This window comes from Carcharhinus amblyrhynchos, chromosome 8 (genome assembly GCF_965287045.1).
Source record: "Carcharhinus amblyrhynchos chromosome 8, sCarAmb.v2.hapA, whole genome shotgun sequence".
In the NCBI taxonomy this organism is placed as follows: domain Eukaryota; kingdom Metazoa; phylum Chordata; class Chondrichthyes; order Carcharhiniformes; family Carcharhinidae; genus Carcharhinus; species Carcharhinus amblyrhynchos.
In genome coordinates this window covers 34,297,139-34,317,623 of record NC_137331.1, presented here as the reverse complement: position 1 = coordinate 34,317,623, position 20,485 = coordinate 34,297,139, and the positions used below count along the sequence as shown (strand labels likewise).

Here is a 20,485-nt window from a genome sequence, read left to right as displayed (position 1 = left end):
GTTTAAGTGAATAAATATGGCACTTGCTATCTTGAGTATTCAATGTATACTTTTAAAAATACGCATTTGAATTCATTCCTTTGAATCTATAGAAAGTTTAAAGGTTCAGATGGTTGGCAGGTGATGCACTACAAGAATTTACCCTCTGCAAACCTCATGAAATATAATTATTGGACACAGGAGTTAATTGCCTCAATTTCAAAAATGACCTTTAGTTTAACAAAAAAAGTCCTTGAGCTGTCAGGAAGGAAGCTTTATTTCAAGTGTAACATACATTTTCCTTACCAACTGAATTCAGCTTGGGATTCAAGTATTTAATAAAAAATGTTAACCTTAAAAAAATTGAAAAATTACAGTCAACAGGAAAACATCAGACATTAAAACAAGTGTACTGTAACCAGGTCTTACAGTTCAAACAATGTCAAACTTTGAATATATGATTCAGAACTCCAGATATCCACATTTGTCATTCAGATATACTCTGGCGAAAGCTATTCTTACTTTATAGCTGGAGACAGTTAAATTAATAATGTATTCAGATATGAGATATTTAACTGGAAGTTTAACAATTTTCATTTTGTACAACCATCTGTAGACATTCATTTAAAAGGCTGCAGTTCTTAAAAATCAGTCCCTGTACACACAGTCCTCAGATTCTTTTACAAGTTTTATTTCAGCTTTTCATTCTATCAGTCCTGGTTTACTTCCGCCGTTTGTGACTTCGATGCCGGTCCTCATCCCGATGGTCTCTGAAATTATACATGAAAACTTTGTTAAATCTGTCCTGTTACACAAGGATTCCATACCCTGCAACTAGAATGAACTACTTTCCAATAGGAGATATACTCACTTCTCTCGTCTTTTCCTGGAGTCTCTTCCTTTATCCCAGTCTGGACTTCTTTTCCGTTCATGTGGACTTTGGTTGTGGTTCTTCCGCCGGCTGTCATGATCTATAGTCTTACTATTTCCAGTAGATTGGGATTCCATTGAAGGAGACTGTTCATCACCGGATCTTCTTCTATAACAGAAAAATACCCACCTCAACGAAGAAAACGGTAATACAACGCTATTCCTTCACCAATTACTCTTTGAAAATTTCACAATAAAGCAGCCAAAATGAAACAGTTAAAGTAAAATGAAAACAAAACGACTGCGATGTTGCAAGAAGTTTCCAAAACAACACTTATGCTAAGTTTTAAACTTTACTTATTATTGCCACAAGTAGGCTTACATTAACACTGCAATGAAGTTACTGTGAAAATCCCCTAGTTGCCACCTTCCGGTGCCTGTTCGGGTGCACAGAATTTAGCATCGCCAATGCATCTAACTAGCACATCTTTTGGACTGTGGGAGGAAACCAGAGCACCTGGAGGAAACCCATGCAGACACAGGGAGAACATGCAGGCTTAGTGACCCCTTTCAAGAATTGAACCCAGGTCCCTAGCACTGAGGGAGGTTTGCATTATATTCACACCTAAAAAAGGTGTTTCTACTCATTGCTTTTGAGTGTCAAAAGAAACATAAGCAATTTGGTCAACTGTTTTCAGTTGGTTGGAAAAAGTAACATTTGTTCATTTCCTCAACCTTTCCCTCATCCCATCCTTGTGAAATTTAGAAATTTGCCACGAGCAAAAACCGATGAAACTGCCACATTCCAGTGTTTATATGATCATTCCAACCAATGTTCTAATTATGCTCCAGCAGACTTAATGAGTGCTACGCCTCAAGGAGATAAAAGGTTCAACCCCAAATTGATGCTAAATTAACCAATTTTAACTAATTACTTACACAATTAATGACAATGGTTGTTTGTCATTAATTACATGAGATGAAAAGTAAACTTATATTTGTGAGATAGAGTGGAGAAACCAAAAAAGTTCTTCATGATTACAGTTTTCCTGTTATAGATCACAACATTTTATTAGGTTGCAAGTGGCACAGCAAGTAACTCAGATATACAGCTCAGTGGATTTAAGTTATTTGTGGAATAACATCTAAATTTGATTTGATGGTAAAACAGTGATGGGTTGCTTCTGAGACCAAACTGACTCCCACTGTCTCAAGTGTGTGGTTGGACATGCAGGAGAAATTCTCCATTTAAAACTTCATTTTACTACTTCTATGTACAAATTTAATCATTTAAGTATAGACCAGAATTCTCAGATATCATACACACCTGCCACCAGTGAGAATTTGGCACTCAGCCAAATCTCCATTCACAGCAGTGGGACTGGAGAATCCCAGCCATAACTTCAACCTTTTCTTGATATTCACTGTGGATTATAAGGAAGTAAAAGTAGAAGTCTATCCTACTCACTAAATAATCAACAATTCACCTCATCTATCTGGATTTTTGCCTCGTCTCATGGTCAAATCCAAAGAATTTTGGCAACTGCATACCTGCGAGAAATTGTAGAGCTTTTCAAAGATAATGAAGCGTTTTGATCATCATACTCTTCAGTGTTACTGTAGTCATCCTGGTCATTCCACTGTCTTGACAGTTCTTCCATATGTACATTAATAACATCCTTAATTATCTAAATTAATTAGGTACAATAAGGATTAAATTTTAAACACAATAAACTGACAAGCTAAGAGCACACACAATAAATTCACTTCAAAATCGACTTCAGACCCACAGGCTGATTTCACAAGCGGTATTAGATAATGAAGGTTATGTTGTAATTCTAACACAACACAGGCACTCTTCCTCCCCCTAATGGTGGATTATGGAAATTGACAGATAGTCCTCACACATTAGTCTTAAAAATCTCACGCAGCAATCATGCACAAATACATTACAAATAGGTTTTAATCATCAGAAAACTAAGACAACATACAACCATTTGCCCATTGGAAATCCGATAAAATAATTTGAGATGGCTGGAATGCAGATAATGGAAGGTTTTGGACCATTTCCACCACTATACATTTTTCAGTTTTCATGCAGGATGACTCAAAAAAAAAGTTCTAATTACTTTACTTCCATGTGGCCTTGATACTTAGGCAAGCTTTTCGCAATGTGGATAACATAACATGTTAATTTCTCTTGGGCACTGGATGCCTCAGTTTTCAAAGAGAATCAGGACTGGCTCTCAGGTCAAATTAAATAAATTACAAAAGATGTACAAATAGACAAGACAGGTTATATATTTACTGTACAAATCTGTCACCCTGGTGTTCAGCTAAAGAAAAATGCAAAGATTACAATACAAAACTCCAAGTTAACCCTTTGTTGATAGAATTATAATTCTATTTCAAGCATATTCTTTGTGCTATTTACAACCTTAATTCCTAATGAGATTTACTAAATGAGCATGTTCAAAGAATAGGAATAAAATAAAGAAGGGAAATCTAAAATGAATTAACTAATCAACTTAATATTCATTCTATTTTAGACACAACATTAGCTCATAGACCCTTACCTCTGTGTAAGATTTCTTTGTAATATGAACATTCTTGGCTCTGTAGGATTGGCGGCGACGTTTATAATCTCTCATTTCAGCAAGAATTTCAAGGTGTGACTTTGGCCCTTTCTGTTCATCATCTATGTTGGGTGAGGAAGACATTTTTGAATACGCATAATAGAAGTGGTCTGCATAATCACAGCTGTATGCAAGTATGGATCATGCAACGCAAAAAAAAACTTGGGACCCAACAGTAATCTGCACTAGTACCAGACTTTACTTCCATAGTTCCGAACAAAATAGGCAGACTACATCTTTGGACAACTCTAATGTCGAAACTATCTATCCCTGCAAAATCTAAAAATGACTTATGATACATCTATAATTAAACATAGTTAACTAAATGGCATTGGATTCAAACTCAACCAGACACATTGATAAATGATCATGAGCTCTAAAAGTAATATGCTATTCCCCAATCTGGCCAAAAGACCATGATTTTTAAAGTTCATTAATTGGTCACAAGTAGGCTTACATTAATTCTGCAATGAAGTTACTGTGAAAATCCCCTAGTCGCCATAATCCAGCACCTGTTCTGGTACACTGGGGGAGAATTTATCATGACCAATTCACCTAACCTGCACATCTTTGGACTGTGCGTGTGTGTGTGTGGGGGCAAACATCCAGAGGAAACCCATGCAGACACGGAGAGAGTATGCAGACCCTGCACATAGTGATCCAAGCTGTGAATCAAACCCAGGTCTCTGGTGCTGTGAGGCAGCAATGCTATCCACTGTGCAATTGGGGATTGAATATAAAAGTAGGGAGGTCTTGCTGCAGCTGTATAGGGCATTGGTGAGGCCGCAGCTGGAGTACTATGTGCAGTTTTGGGCACCGCACCTGCGCAAAGATATTTTGGCCTTGGAGGGAGTGCAGAGGAGGTTTACTAAGCTGATACTGGAGTTGAGGGGGTTGAGCTATGAGGAGAGGCTGAATAAACTGGGCTTGTACTCGTTAGAGTTTAGAAGAATGAGGGGAGATCTCATTGAGACGTATAAGATGATGAATGGGATGGATAGGATAGAGGTGGAGAGACTCTTCCCGCTCAAAAAAGACAGTAGGACTAGGGGGCACAGCCTCAAGATAAAAGGGGGGCGGTTTAGAACAGAGTTGAGGAGGAACTTCTTCACTCAAAGGGTGGTGAATCTCTGGAATTCTCTGCCCGTTGAAGTGGTGGAGGCTGCCTCGCTAAATATTTTTAAGACGCGGGTTGATGGGTTTTTGATGAGAGGGGATTAAGGGTTATGGGGAGAAAGCGGGAAAGTGGAACTGAGCAGCGACAGATCAGCCATGATCTTATTGAATGGCGGGGCAGGCTCAAAGGGCTAGATGGCCTACTCCTGCTCCTATTTCTTACGTTCAGTACTAGCTGTTCAAGGTTATTGAAAAGACAAACAGGATCACAACAAGCAAAAGGAGGTCCTGTGGCAGAGAGCTTCCCTGCCTGAGCCAGAAGCTCTGGGTTTGAATCCCACCAAGACTTATTGATTCATAACATGGCCAAAAGGTTCAACCTACAAAATCCTTCCAACTTGTTGACAGTTGGCAGTAAGAGTGGGAGAGAGTCCTGATCAGCTATGCTTGGCACCTCTTTAGCTATAAGCCTCTGGTGACAGGCTACCAAACTTTCCAAGTAAAAACAAGCTGTGGGAACAGATGAAAATCTGCCTTGTGCACCACAAGGTGCAGGAAAAGAAACAAGAGAAAGGGGAAGTTAGCTAGGAACAACCCTTTGAGCTTGTTTCTTCAGTTAGATCATGCCTGACCTGTACTTCAACTCCATCAATATGCAACCCAAAAAAAAATCAATTTCTCTGATCTCAGATTTTTTGGGAAAAAAATGCTCTAGGTTTCCACTACCCTCAGTGAGGAGTAGTGCTGCCTCATATCACCCTTGAACAGACCAACTTTAACCCGAACTTTAACACCCTTGTTTGAGCCTTGCCTCCCAGAGGGAACAGTTTTTCTCCAACTATCCTATCAATTGCTTTAATGATCTTAAACATATCAATTAGATTACCATTCAACCTTTAATTTTCAAGGGAATACAAGTCTAGTCTGTTCAATTCTCCTAATATTGTAATACTTTTACTACTGATAGTGGCAAACATGTTTGCAACCCCACCAGGGTTTTCTTAAAGTAATGTGCAAAACTGAAAATGAGTCCAGTTGAGCTTTACACATCTAACATAACTTGCATCCCATTCCATTTCAGCCACCTAAAGATAAAGGCTAACATGCAGTTTAGCAATTTAATTATTTTTTGTATTTCTCGACCAAGTATTTAATGATTTGTGCTTGGACCTCTAAATATTTCTGCTCCTCCAGTTCAGAAAATACCTCGATCTATCCACGTTGGGTCCAAAGTGGATGACCTCTCAGTTCCCTACGTGGGGCTCCATCTTCCAAAGTTTTTCTCACTCATTCCATAAAAGTCCCCTTCCAATTTTCTGCACTACTTACTGTGACATTAAATTTAGTGTCTTGGATATACAACTATTTATCCCATTTGTAAAACTCAACATTTATGCATTCAAACAATTCAGAGAGTCTAGAATGGAACATTAATCAAACCATATCTGTTGCAATCGGATACACTTTTAACAAAAGCTTTGGTGTGAAATTAAAACAGTGGTGATGTTGTATATTACCTTATATTTGAAACTAGACTATTGGTTCTGATATTGGTAGAAGAATACATCAAGCAAGTTCAAGCTACTAAGTTAAAAGAAAAATCAAATACAAACCTCGACTGAGTTTTGCAGCAAGGTCCACATATAAATCACCATCATTTTCAACAGATTTCGTTCTTTGCTGACTGGTTTCTTTGACAACATGTTCATAGATAGCTAGGCGATCCGCAGGCGTTAGATCACAGATGAAATGCTTATGATTCTCAGGAACCTCACGAGGTACTGACGAATAATCACCTATATATATATATATATATATAAACAGTTTATTCAGTTACACCTCAATTTCATATCATTTTCAAACAAAATAATGCAAGTCTAACTTCCACATGGAAAACGGGCTAATATACGTGTTGTCCACCAAAAACAATTTATAATTTTTATATATTACAGGTTCTGCAGATATCTTGAAAGATATCTGATGATTAGCAAAAACACTTTCTCAATTTCCAATTATGAAAAATATTTTAATGCTTACAAGCCTAATGTTAACTGTATAAGCAATCATTAGTTCCAAGTTCCAACCTGCCACATCAATACCAAGGGTGCCATATATTGGCCAGACTATCAGGAATAGCTCTTACAATAAGCTGAAAGGCTGCACCACCTCACTCAAAAAAATGCTGACAGAGGGGTCAGCATTCACTAGGAGGATGGCTGGAATTCTCTGGTCCTACTAGCAGCACACCCCACCTGCAGGTTTCCCACCAGCATGGGGAGATGTCAATGGAACTTCCCATTGACAACAGTGGGACCAGAGAATCCTGCCACTAGTAAACAACATGCCAGCTCCTGCCAGCAGGAAATACATGCCTGGGAGGGCACAGAATCTTGCCCAACGTCTTTCAAAGACAGGAATTCGAGGCGTATAGCCTGTGACTCCCCCTGAAAACACTCCCTACTTTGAGTATCAAATCTCAGAATTATCCTTTGCAGCATTTATTAAAAGTTGTAATGAAGTCAGCTGTCTAGGTTATTCTGCCTTTCCAACTAAAGGTATGTGCTGCAAATGGGAATCAAGACTTTGAAAAACATGGCAGCTTATAAAGCGATAGAATAAACATTTCTCATCCAAGAAAGATAAATTTCTGTGTTATCAATCTAAAATGTTACATAAAGTCAAAACTGCTTTCAATATTTGATTTGACATTCAACTGGTGGGACAATGCATCAATCCACTGCACCAGTTTGGGAATCCTCAGACTTCTACACAAGAACCAAGTTTTCAAATCTGACCAGATTATTCAGGTACAGTAAGTAGATAGAAAAACAAAAACAACTCCCATTTCAGCCTGTTTTACAATCTGACGCTACAGCACCACTGGTAGAAGAAATGAAAATGGCAGCCATGACTACACATTATGGGATATTGTTAAGTGATTACAAAGAAAAAAAAAATCACATTGCCACAAAATTAAATTAAACTAAACTACACTTTTATATCCCGTTATGTGCTGCTGGTAAATCAAGTTTATTACTAGATTTAGATGAGGATGTTCAAAACGTTTTGTCAAACAAAAACTAAAATTGCACTGAATCTGACATCACAAATTGAAAGAGATCTGGGTAAAAATTGAGCAGTATGCTTCAATGTCAGGAATAAGGTCACATAAACAGCTACAGTGTCAGGATCTCTACTCTTTAATGCAAGCTACTGAAGATGATACTGATAAGATGCACATGAAAACATGCAACTTATTTCAGGTCCTAAAATTACCTTTGTCACAATAACTAAGCCTTTATACTTTTAGAAAGTATTGCCTGTTCAGCAGGGATGGCAAATCAGGCTGCAACTCTAGATATTCCCATGGCTCTTCAGATGAAGTAAATTCATTGCATAAAATTAACCTGAAATGTGTTTACAGCTCTTGTGCACTATCATACGTACAGACCATCTAGTGAACGTACAGCAAGTGATCCGCAGAACCTGCAAGTTAGATCCGTCTATTGTTTACTTATTAAAACACTTGTAAGAAGATGTTTTAACAAACAATGGTAAGGAGCCGTTGACAACAACAGCCTTCAATTTGACCCTGTGCTTCTGATCTCATAACTCTCCATCACCAAGACTGGTGACTTCTAATTCCATAACGTAAGCCTTTGTACCGTTGAGATCTTCATTCTTGATTTTGTAACCTCCAATCTCAACCATTCCAATGGTCTCCATGAACCTACGCTCAATCAGCTCTAAACACAGACCCACAAAGTACAGGTCTGCTAAGAGACAGCATTTTTATTTCATGTTTATCTGTGTAACTAGGTCTATTCAGCAAACATCAAATACAGATAGAAATTTCTTAACACAAATTGTTTATTTCAATTTAACCAGTCCATTAAACTGAGGTTCATACTTAAAGGATATAATAATTTTAAAAGGATACTGTATGACATCAAGTAAAATTCTGTGCAAATCTGTACATGAGGAGAACATTCTTTCATGTTCATCATTCCTGCCAAATATACTCACCCCTGTTACTGAAAGAGAAAAACCAAGAAGTTTAAATCATCATGTTCAAAAGGAATTCCAAATATTTAGTGAAATGTGCATCACAGAATTACAGTTAAGTAGTTAGCTGCCATTGTAACAGTGTCAAAATCATGTTCAAGAGATAAAGGTAAAATACTGTGGATGCTGGAATCTGAAACAAAACTCTGGAAAATCTCAGCAGGTCTGACAGCATCTGTGGAGAGAGAACAGAACCAACCTTAACTCTTCACAGGCTGAAGGGTCATCCAGACTCAAAACACTAGCTCTGTTCTCTCTCCACAGATGCTGTCAGACCCACTGAGATTTCCAGGATTTTATGTTTCATGGTCAATAGCATTGGCTGAAGTTTATCTTTAGCTAGAAGTACCAAGGTTTAACAACTGATGTGAAGCAGGCAAAGTTAGGAATTCCTCATGGCCAAATTCTCCAACATGTGTAACTTATATGCATATACTTCACACAAAATGCTAATTTTGTCACTTATACTGGTTCCAGTGTAATGCATACCTACCCAGCCCCAATACTAACCAACTGGCCTGAAATATCCAGAGGGAATAGAAATGAACATAATATGCAAATAAAATGCAATGAAAAAGATTAATTCTTGGCACACTATTATAAATAAAGTTAATTCAACTGCTTCAAATAAAGGCAAAAATACTACTTATCTTGCTGGTACAGTAGGTTATTACTAAAGAATAGAAGGTCACAAGGGGAAATTTACCCATTAGAGAAGTGAGTCTCTAATTACTTAATAAAGCAGAATTAGACTACAATTACAAGAATATTTTATTATTCAAAAGTATTTCCATATTGTCCACTCAACCTTTAAAAAAATTTTAACTCATTGAGCACGGATAGTCTCAGTTAAGAATGTTAATATAAACTAGAAGAGATTCTTTTGTTCATCAGAACTTGAATAATGGCTTCTAGCTTTTCCATGAACCTCACTTCTATACTGTAAGGATCTACAAGAGTTATCAGAGTTAAATTTGTCAGCCCAACCTTCAAAACACTACTACTGACTGGTACAAGGTTAAATTCATAGGAGAGTTTTTGCATTGTGCCAGGAATTTCAACTACACTATACTTTCAAAAATAAAACAACACTACGATTACCAAACACTGAAGTTCAATAGCTTATAACAAATGTCTAAACTTGTGCACTTGAGTTTTCGATCTACATGAGTTTTCATTATACTGTAGACTGAAAGTTACAGTCATGACCATACATTTCCAAAAAGGCAGGGCCAATTGTAATAGAAGTTAATCAATCATAAGGAATTTGCCACTAACAAGTTACTGAATTAAAATAGGATTGAACAACTATTACTAATATTAAAATTAAAGCTTCTTCAGTCCTCTAGTAATGCAATCGATTAACAGCACTGGGTGTCTAAACCATGAGGAAAGAGGTTCACATTGAGAGAAAAGGATGCAGAGGCAGCATTATTGCAGTATTTAAAGTTCTGAAAGGAACAGATTAAGTGGACTCCAAAATGATTCTCAATATTAATACAAGGGCAAGACAACTTGGGTCCATACTTGAGGAAAAACCAAAATTTCAGGTTTAAGAAACAACTTATTTACTGAGAATGTTTTGATTTTGAAACAGAATCATAGGCTGGAACTTTTCCAAAAAATGATTGTGTGTCATAAGGGTGAGAAAACAGGAGAAATCCATGTCAGCCTGTCCAGCCCAAACTGGACAGCAATCATCCCACATTCAGGCAAGTTGTGCTCCAGTTCTGGAAAGGGCAGGGCCTAAACACACTGGTGAGCTCAGCTACAAAGTGATTGGGTGTCATTTTGAAAGGGTGCCCTGATAGACTCCTGCCCTCCCCCCACTGGCAGCATGTTTCCCTGCTCTCTCCTCAATACAGACTCCCCGAATGGGTACCCCTTGATGACCCCCCGACATGCACCACCTCCATTCAGGCCCTACTCCGGCTGTGCCAGATGGCCACTGCCCAGCCATGTCCCTGACTACCCAGGGCTTCAATGGCTTCCAAACTCCCCTCCCCCACATGGCCATCACACCTGGTCTGATTCTCACAGGCTCGTGCTACACCTGAGGGTCAGAAGATCCCAGAAGCTGGGAGAATCCGGCTCAAACAGGCTAAATATATTTAAATGTTGTTTTAAACACGCTAATAAGCCTCATGCCCTTTGCAGTAAGACCCAGTTTGCGCCAGTAACAAGGGACTGCAACGACTGCCAACCATTTGGCACCAGGCACAAAACCCATTTTTAAGCCTGCATGCAATTTTTGGGATCGGCACGATCTGCACCAGGCGCAACGAAGCCAGAAAATCTTTACCATAAACTCCTTTTTGCAGACAAGCCTATTGCTGGGCTTCACAATTAAAGCAGGGTTAGAAACCTGCGACCTTTGAAACAAGGTTTCTGATTGTCTATTGTTCCGTTCCATAGGAACATCAATACAGGAGTAACCCATTCAGCCCCCCAAATCTCTTCTGCCATTAAATAAACTTATGGTTGTTCTCTATCTCAACTACTTACCAGCCTTCATTCCATATCCCATGATACCCTCATTTATTTGAGGGGGGATGGGGGGGGGGCTTCATTTACTGTAAATTCAATTCTACATAGTGAGTAAGCATAGTCAGAAGCTTAGAAGGAATTTCCCAAAATTTTGTTCCCAAACTACTGACAATGTTCACCCTTCGCAAAAGTAGCATAACTAGCAGTGACAAGACACATGCAGGTTGTCCATTTGATGGATAGGGTGGTCATTGATGCAGTTGATGGTTTTTATTTTCTTAATGTTCATAATGGCAGTGACATTTTCTTCCCGCTTCTGTACAAAATTATACACATTGAAGACTAGCAATTGAAAAATGGTCTTACTGATGATAATAGTTAATGCCTCAGCTGTTCAAATGGCCAGTGTCAGAACAGCTATTGCAAGGTAATCATTTAGAAGAGGCATCATCATGCAATTGCAGAGTGCTAACGCCCTATGTTAAGTCAATTTTACATTGGAATTATATTGAAGGTCTTATAAAATTGTATTTTTTTAAAATTCCAACTTGGATTTGCTCTTACCTTGAGAAAACACTCTTTCTTCTTTTCCAAGTGGAGCTTTACTTTTTGCTTGTTGAATTATCTGAGCCTGCAAATCTTTATCTAAACAGAACAAAAATAATTCTCACACAATCTTGGCATTTCAAAGACGAAGTTGAGCTTAAGACCTAAACAAAAAGTTACTCTTGAGAATCATACAGCTTGTCTTTGCTAAGAAAATGTGCATAAGTCATGCCTTTGACATGAAAAATAGTATATACATGTGACAGCACACTTATATTTAACATATTCAATGTTAAACATAAAATTGCCAAGTCTTTTGTTACATTTCAGCAACCAAAACAATCTGCCAGGTGCATTTAGTCAGTGCTTTTCTGGGATCATTTACTGATTATTCTAGTAGGATTCCTCTCCAGGTCCATTGGTCACTGTATTCTAAAAAGGATATAGAGACAATAGAGAAGGTTCTGAGAAAATTTACAAGGATGATAGCAGAAACGTATGGGTGTGCACATCAAGAAAAAATTGACAGAGAGGGCCTCTTTTCTCTTGATAAAGGCAGCTGAGGGGTGACTTAATAGAGGTCTTTAAAAGGTTTTGACGAGATTGGATAGATAGTATGTTTCTTTTTGTGGGAAAGAGCATAACTAGAGGCCACCAATACAAGATAACCACCAAGAAATCTAATGGAGAAGTGGTGAGAATGGGGGACATGTTGCCACAGCATTGAAGTGAATAGTGTAGACACATTTAAGGGGAAACTCGTCAAATATATGAAGGTGATGCTAAGAGAGTTACAATGATAGATTTAGAAGAAAAATGGGAACAGGCTCAAGTAGAGTTTAAACACTGGCATGGCCTGATTAAGTCAGCTAGCCTACTTGTGTATCATATATCCTATGTAAAATATACACCCATCATTTCCTATGAGCAAAGAGTACAATTGCTGATTACATTCACATTGAAATCATCAAGAAATGAAATCCAGAAGTTACTGCTATAGCCTTCTTGAAAATACCTGTGTTGTGTACATACCCATTTTAAAAGTAGGTACCAGAGTTTTCTCATAGGCAAACAAAGGATCATACATTTCATCCTGAATGATAAAAGAATCAAGAAAAGACTGTCAATATAAAGTTGAATGCACATAAAACAAAATTTACAGACAAGCGTTTATTAAATGATCACTTAAGCTTGATAATACCACAGTCACACATTTGACATAGCCCGATGAGAATCCTGGACCACATTTTCACGTTAGAAACATTACACTTCATGTTTAAAGTAAACTAATGTATCTTCTGAAACAGAAGACAAAGGATTGTATTACAAACGTGTCTGTTGATCATGGAAACCCAATAGTACAGAAGGAGACCATTTGGCCCATCAAGCCTATACCGATAACAATCCCACTCAGGCCCTATCCCTGTAACCACATGTATTTATGCTGCTAATCCCCCTGGCACGAAGCAGCAATTTAGCTTGCCCAATCAACCTAACCCACACATCTTTGGAACATGGCAGGAAATCAAAGCACCCAGAGAAAACCTATACAGCCAAGGGTAGAACGTACAAATACCACATTTTCACCCAAGGCCAGAATTGAACCTGGGTGCCTACTGCAGTGAGGCAGCAATGCTAACCACCGCCCCAAATATAATGGATATAAAGCACCTTTAGGTTGTATTACTTTACAAAACTAAAAATCACACTTACTGGGCTCCATATGCTATTCACTTCATTGCAAATACTGACACAGGTGTGGTGAGTGTTGAATGCATAATGGGTCATTTTATTAATATCTTCAAAATGATCATTTCAAGCATACATACTCCACAAATGGAGGGAAGAAGCAATTGGCAAAATTGCATTACACAGTGAAAATGATCTTGAGAGATCTCTATGAACTGATACCTCAGTATAACCATGTCTGTGGATCAGGCATGGCTTTGCAGAGAAGCCTCTAAGCAGTACTTCTCTAAAATCCACCCTTTTTTATGAATGTTCACATACAAGTCATAAATACTTGTTTTACTTTCTCTCTACTGTTCTAGGTTTTTTACTGACAACCACATACTGATGGGCGCCAGAAAGTCAACAATGCTAATCAACTTCAACAGGAAGTTGATAAATAAAAATATAACCCGTGTGTGTGTGCGCACGCGTGTGCATGGGGGTGAAGCGTGGGAAACACACTCTGGAATGATACCATGATGTTGCCAACATAGAATAAATGAATAACTAAATTTGAAGTACCACATGCAGCATTTCTAATCTGTATCTTCCGTATCTCTGATTAAAAATGAACACTTCCTAAAAGCTGACAATTGAACAAAAGAGAATTTGCAGAGAAAACACTGGATTACATAATGCCCATTTCAAATACATCTTGCACACTTGCATACAGACCTCTTCTTCTCTAGAATATTCCAGCTTCCTTAGTCTGCACGATGCAACATGCTTCTCCAGTGATGATTTTGGAAGCCTGTGATCCACATCGAATGGACAAGTAATCATTGGATCAGGCTGAAAGAAATTTGGGAAAGAAAGTGTTATGTCTAGGATATCGGTCCTCCCATGCTACAGAAATGTGTTTTATTTTTATATGTGGCTATCTGCAGACCCATCCTCCCCTTCCAGAGGAATGTATTACATATACACACACTATGTTATATATATTCTTTATAACTAGGTTAACTACAAACCCATCCTCCCCACCAAAGAAATGTGTACATCATAAGAGAAATAGACAGATACACCCCTACACTACATATTTTCTCTATAACTGGGTTAAGTACAGACGCAACCTCCCCCGTTATAGAAATGTGTGTTTTATTTATATATAGTCTCTATAACTGAGATAACTGCAGACTGGCCTTCCCCTATCAAAGTAGTGTGTGTGTGTGTGTGTGAACATAAGAAATAGGAGCAGGAGTAGGCCATCTAGTCCCTAGAGCCTGCCCTGCCATTCAATAAGATCATGGCTGATCTGAAGTGAATCAGTTCCACTTTCCTGCTTTCTCCCCATAACCCTTAATTCCCTTGTCTATCAGAAATCTATCTAACTGTGACTTAAATATATTCAACAAGGTAGCCTCCACCACTTCAAATGGGCAGAGAATGCCAGAGATTCACCACTCTTTGAGTGAAGAAGTTCCTCCTTGACTCCGTTCTAAACTGCCCTCCCTTATTTTGAGGCTGTGCCCTCTAGTTCTGCTATCCTATTTAAGTATGAAGCATCTCTCTATCTCCACCCTATCTAGCCCCTTCATTATCTTGTAAGTCTCTGTAAGATCCCCCATCAGCCTTCTAAACTCTAACGAGTACAGACCCAGTGTATTCAATCTCTCTTAACCCCCTCATCTCCAGTATCGGCCTGGTGAACCTTCTCTGTACTCCCTCCAAGGCCAACATAAGAAATAGGAGCAGGAGTAGGCCATCTAGCCCCTCGAGCCTGCCCCACCATTCAATAATATCATGGCTGATCTGTCATGGCTCAGTTCCACATTCCCGCCCTCTCCCCATAACCCTTAATCCCCTTGCCTATCAAAAACCTATCAACCCGCGACTTAAAAATATTGAGCGAGGCAGCCTCCACCACTTCAATGGGCAGAGAATTCCAGAGATTCACCACCCTTTGAGTGAAGAAGTCCCTCCTCAACTCCGTTCTAAACCGTTCCCCCTTTATCCTGAGGCTGTGCCCTCTAGTCCTACTGTCCTTTGAGTGGGAAGAGCCTCTCCACCTCTATCCTATCCATCCCATTCAACATCTTATATGTCTCAATGAGATCTCCCCTCATTCTTCTAAGCTCTAACGAGTACAAGCCGAGTTTAATATATCCTTTCGCAAATACGGGGCCCAAAACTGCACACAGTACTCCAGTTGCAGCCTCACCAGTGCCCTGTACAGTTGCAGCAAGACCTCCCTGCTTTTATATTCTATCCCCCTCACTATAAAGGCCAACATTCCATTCACCTTCTTGATCACCTGCTGCACCTGCAGACTGCGTTTTTGCGATTCGTGCACGAGGACCCCCAGGTCCCTTTGCAGTGTAGCATGCTGCAGGTTTTCACCCTTTAAATAATAATCCCTCCTGCTATTATTTCTACCAAAGTGGATAATCTCACATTTGCTAACATTATACTCCATCTGCCAGGTCCTTGCCCACTCACTCAGCCTATCCAGATCTCTGCAGACTTTCCGCGCCCTCCACGCAATTTGTTTTTCCACTCATCTTCGTGTCATCAGCAAATTTTGTTACCCTACACTCAGCCCACTCCTCCAAATCGTCTATGTAAATGGTAAACTGTTGAGGCCCCAGCACCGATCCCTGCGGCACTCCACTAGTCACCAACTGCCAACCAGAAAAGCACCCATTGATTCCAACTCTCTGCTTCCTGTTAGATAACCAATCGTCAATCCACGCTAACACTTTACCCCCAATTCTGTGGGCCCTAACCTTCTGCAGCAACCTTTTGTGAGGCACCTTATCAAACGCCTTCTGGAAATTCAAAAACACATCCACCAGTTCCCCTCTGTCTACCGCACTAGTCACATCTTCATAGAAATCCAATAAATTTGTTAAACATGACTTCCCCTTCATGAATCCATGCTGTGTCTGCTTGATCAAACCATTCTCTTCAAGGTGTCTTGCTATTTCTTCTTTGATGATGGATTCTAGCATTTTTCCAACTACTCACGTTAAGCTAACCGGCCTTTAATTCCCTGTCTTTTGTCTGCTACCTTTTTTAAACAGCGGCATAACATTAGCCGTTTTCCAACCCTCCGGCACTTCCCCAGAGTCCAGTGAATTTTGATAAACAATTACTAAGGCTTTATTTTTACTATTACTACTGCTATTTCTTTCAGAACCCTGGGATACATTCCATCCGGTCCCAGGGACTTTCTACCTTTAGTCCCATTAGTCTACCAAGCAGTACTGTGTGCAGTTTTGGGCGCCGCACCTGCGCAAGGATATTTTGGCCTTGGAGGGAGTGCAGAGGAGGTTTACTAGGATGATACCGGAGTTGAGGGGGTTGAGCTATGAGGAGAGGCTGAATAAACTAGGCTTGTACTCGTTACAGTTTAGAAGAATGAGGGGAGATCTCATTGAGACATATAAGATGATGAATGGGATGGATAGGATAGAGGTGGAGAGACTCTTCCCGCTCAAAAAAGACAGTAGGACTAGGGGGCACAGCCTCAAGATAAAGGGGGGGAGGTTTAGAACGGAGTTGAGGAGGAACTTCTTCACTCAAAGGGTGGTGAATATCTGGAATTCTCTGCCCGTTGAAGTGGTGGAAGCTGCCTCGCTAAATATTTTTAAGAAGCGGGTTGATGGGTTTTTGATAAGAGAGGGGATTAAGGGTTATGGGGAGAGGGCGGGAAAGTGGAACTGAGCCACGACAGATCAGCCATGATCTTATTGAATGGCGGGGCAGGCTCGAAGGGCCAGATGGCCTACTCCTGCTCCTATTTCTTATGTTCTTATGTTCTTATTACCTCTCTAGTGACAGTAATTGCATTAAGGGCCTCATCTCCTACCATTCCTCTATCTTTAACATTCGGCAAGCTATTTGTGTCCTCTTCCGTGAAGACCGACACAAAAAAAACTTATTTAAAGCCCCAGCCATTTCCTCGTTACTCACTGCCCTCTCATCCGCCAAGGGTCCAACATTCACTCTAGCCAGTCTCTTAAGAACATAAACATAAGAAATAGGAGCAGAAGTAGGCCATCTAGCCCTTCGAGCCTGCCCCGAAGATCATGGCTGATCTGTCGTGGCTCAGTTCCACATTACCGCCCTCTCCCCATAACCCTTAATCCCCTCTCCTATCAAAAACCCATCAACCCGCGTCTTAAAAATATTTAGCGAGGCAGCCTCCACCACCTCAACGGGCAGAGAATTCCAGAGATTCACCACCCTTTGAGTGAAGAAGTTCCTCCTCAACTCCGTTCTAAACCACCCCCCCTTTATCTTGAGGCTGTGCCCCCTAGTCCTACTATCCTTTCTGAGCGGGAAGAGTCTCTCCACCTCTATCTCATCCATCATCTTATATGTCTCAATGAGATCTCCCCTCATTCTTCTAAACTCTAACGAGTACAAGCCTAGTTTATTCAGCCTCTCCTCACAGCTCAACCCCCTCAACTCCGGAATCAGCCTAGTAAATCTCCTCTGCACTCCCTCCAAGGCCAAAATATCCTTGCGTAAGTACGGCAACTGAAACTGCACACAGTACTCCAGCTGCGGCCTCACCAATGCCCTATACAGCCTCAGCAAGACCTCCCTACTTTTATATTCAATCCCCCTCACTGTGAAGGCCAGCATCCCATTTGCCTTCCTGACCACCTGCTGCACCTGCAGGCTGGGTTTTTGCGACTCATGCACAAGGACCCCGAGGTCCCTCTGCACCGTCGCCTGCTGCAGTTTTTCGCCACGTAAGTAATAGTCCTTCCTACCATTATTCCTACCAAAGTGGACCACCTCGCACTTGCCAACATTAAATTCCATTTGCCATTTCCTGGCCCATTCGCCCAGCCTATCTAGATCCTTCTGCAGACTCTCCACACCCTCCGCACAATTTGCCGTTCCACCAATCTTGGTGTCATCAGTCTCTTCTTGAGACTGTGTGTGTGTGTATATATAAATAAATAAATAAAGTAAGTGAGAGAGAGATACTCACAAAATACATTTTTATTTTTTCTCTATAACTGGGCTAACTGCAGACTGGCCCTCCCCTACCAGAGAAATGTGCGTAAAAATATATAGAAACATGAGAGATACCCACATACTATATATTTTTTTCTCTATAGCTGTACTAACTGCAGGCTGGTCTCCCCGCCATAGAAGGTGTGTGTGTATTTTTGGCAGGCCTCATGCAGCCTGGGCCTCTCCTACCGGCTGTGCCGCTGCTCCGAGCGCGGCTTGTGTCGGCAGGCCCAGTCCCGGGCTCTCGGCGCTCCAGCCCAGCTCGGTCAGGATGCCGCTGATGGAGAGGCTGCAGTGGCGCGCGAACTCGGCCAGCTGGCTCACGCGCTGCAAACGGCTCTGCAGCTGCTTGGAGAACTCGATGTTCGCCTCGACCGCCGCCGCCATCTTGTGAGCGACTCGACAAAAACTTCCGGCGGCCGAGGGAAGAGCCGCTCGACGACAACTCCCAGTCCTGCCTCCAGCAGCCGGTTCCGGGTCAGTCACTCGCTCCTTTATACTTTTTGTTGTTGGTTTTTGGGGTGGGGCGGGGCGCCTTTTGGTACTTTGTTCCTCAAAAAAAATCCCAGTTATGGTCCCCACACCAGTGGCAAACCAGATCCAAGTGACAAGACCAGGACATACATCCTATCTTGGGCTCAAAATCAAACAAGATCCAAGCTGCAAGGATAAGGCATTGCATCCCCTCCAGGGCTGGACCTGAGCTATATTTTAGCTAAAAGATTGCTTTGCAAAATTGCACCAGGTAAAGCCTCAGTTAATGAGCTCATTAGCTACCTTGATGGCTTACAGTACTCAGGGAAAACCGATTCCCGGCATGGGTGACTGTATGTCTCCATGATGTTCTCCCTATGTCTGTGTGGGTTTCCTCCCATCCAGTTTCCTCTCACAGTCCAAAAATGTGCAGGTTAGGTGGATTGGCCACGCTAAATTATCCCTTAGTGTCCTGTAATGCGTATGCTAAAGGGATTAATGGGGCACATAAGTGGGGTCATGGAGATAGGGCCTAGGTGGGATTGTTGTTAGTGCAGACTTAATGGGACAAATGGTCTCCTTCTGCAATGAAGGGTTTCTATCATTCTTTCTATCATCATTCTAATCGTGATCGCAGGTGTCAGCACACCCCAAGCACAATGGGCTAGCCACGGACCCTACTTGATCATGGTTTCATCCCTCCCTCAGAAAACTAGAAGACGCTTTAAACTGATCTAATCAAGAGTACACCAGTGCCTGTTCCCAAAATTAGCATCCTCCAACCCTTTATCATCAGTCTGGGTCAATCTTTCTGCTCACATTTTTGCCTATTTTTTCACTCAAGGGGCCAACTAGCAAATTTCACAACTTGGCACAAAAATAAATTGAATTTCAAAAAAATACCATTGAGGTTTTAAGGAAAGAAGCAATTGCTGAGAAAAAGTACTGTAATAAATTATTATGCTAAAAAACGTAAGTAAGAATAACCAGCAGAGGTCTGTATGTGGATGAGTGAGTGGATGCATGTGTATCTATTGATATGTGCTGGAAAGAGTGAGTGAGAAGCCTGAGATTGGGTGTGAGGTAGATTCGCACTCAGTATCATGCTTCATCCACCCACTCACTCACTCCCGACACACACACTCACCCAAGTGTCTTGCTGCACCACCCAACTTCCTGATCCCACACGCAAACTCTCACTCACCCCCACACTCATTCATATCATGCTTCATCCACTCACTCACTCAGCCCTGCACACACAATCAGTGTTTTGCTGCACCCATTCACCAGCCATTGTGCACCCACCCATCCACCTGTTCCCACGCATAAACACTCACTCATACCCCCACTCGCTCACCCTCCCACACACATACACTCAGTGTCTTGCTGCACTCATCTACCACACTCATTCATCCATCTATTCCCACATACACTCACTCCCTCCACATTCACCCCACCCCCTCACTCATATCCTTCTTCTACATTCCTTCCCTATTAAAATATCATTTTAGTATAATCACACAACAGAAGGAGGATGTGGTAGTGATTACAAATCATATTGAAGACCCAAATCCAGGTGAATCTGAATTTGACTTTCCTCAAATTAA

At 40.8% G+C, this 20,485-nt stretch overlaps 1 protein-coding gene and 1 long non-coding RNA gene across 2 annotated transcripts in view; one reads left to right on the top strand and one right to left on the bottom strand.

Moving 5' to 3' along the window:
* Positions 1 to 238: 238 nt before the first annotated feature.
* On the bottom strand, positions 239 to 18,876 carry snrnp48 (small nuclear ribonucleoprotein 48 (U11/U12)). Its single transcript, XM_080193872.1, has 9 exons — positions 18,594 to 18,876; positions 14,106 to 14,222; positions 12,732 to 12,792; positions 11,718 to 11,798; positions 6,215 to 6,397; positions 3,426 to 3,547; positions 2,401 to 2,537; positions 851 to 1,018; positions 239 to 749 (listed from the first exon to the last, which is right to left on the bottom strand). The coding sequence occupies exons 1-9, from the start codon at positions 18,789 to 18,791 to the stop codon at positions 701 to 703; spliced, it is 1,116 nt and encodes a 371-aa protein (XP_080049998.1). The 5' UTR covers positions 18,792 to 18,876; the 3' UTR covers positions 239 to 700.
* The window catches only part of LOC145346513 (uncharacterized), an 87,750-nt gene continuing 86,088 nt past the window's right edge, over positions 18,824 to 20,485 (top strand). Inside the window, exon 1 of the long non-coding RNA XR_013887705.1 lies at positions 18,824 to 18,881. This is a non-coding gene — a long non-coding RNA (uncharacterized LOC145346513). The remainder of the gene's footprint in view (positions 18,882 to 20,485) is intronic.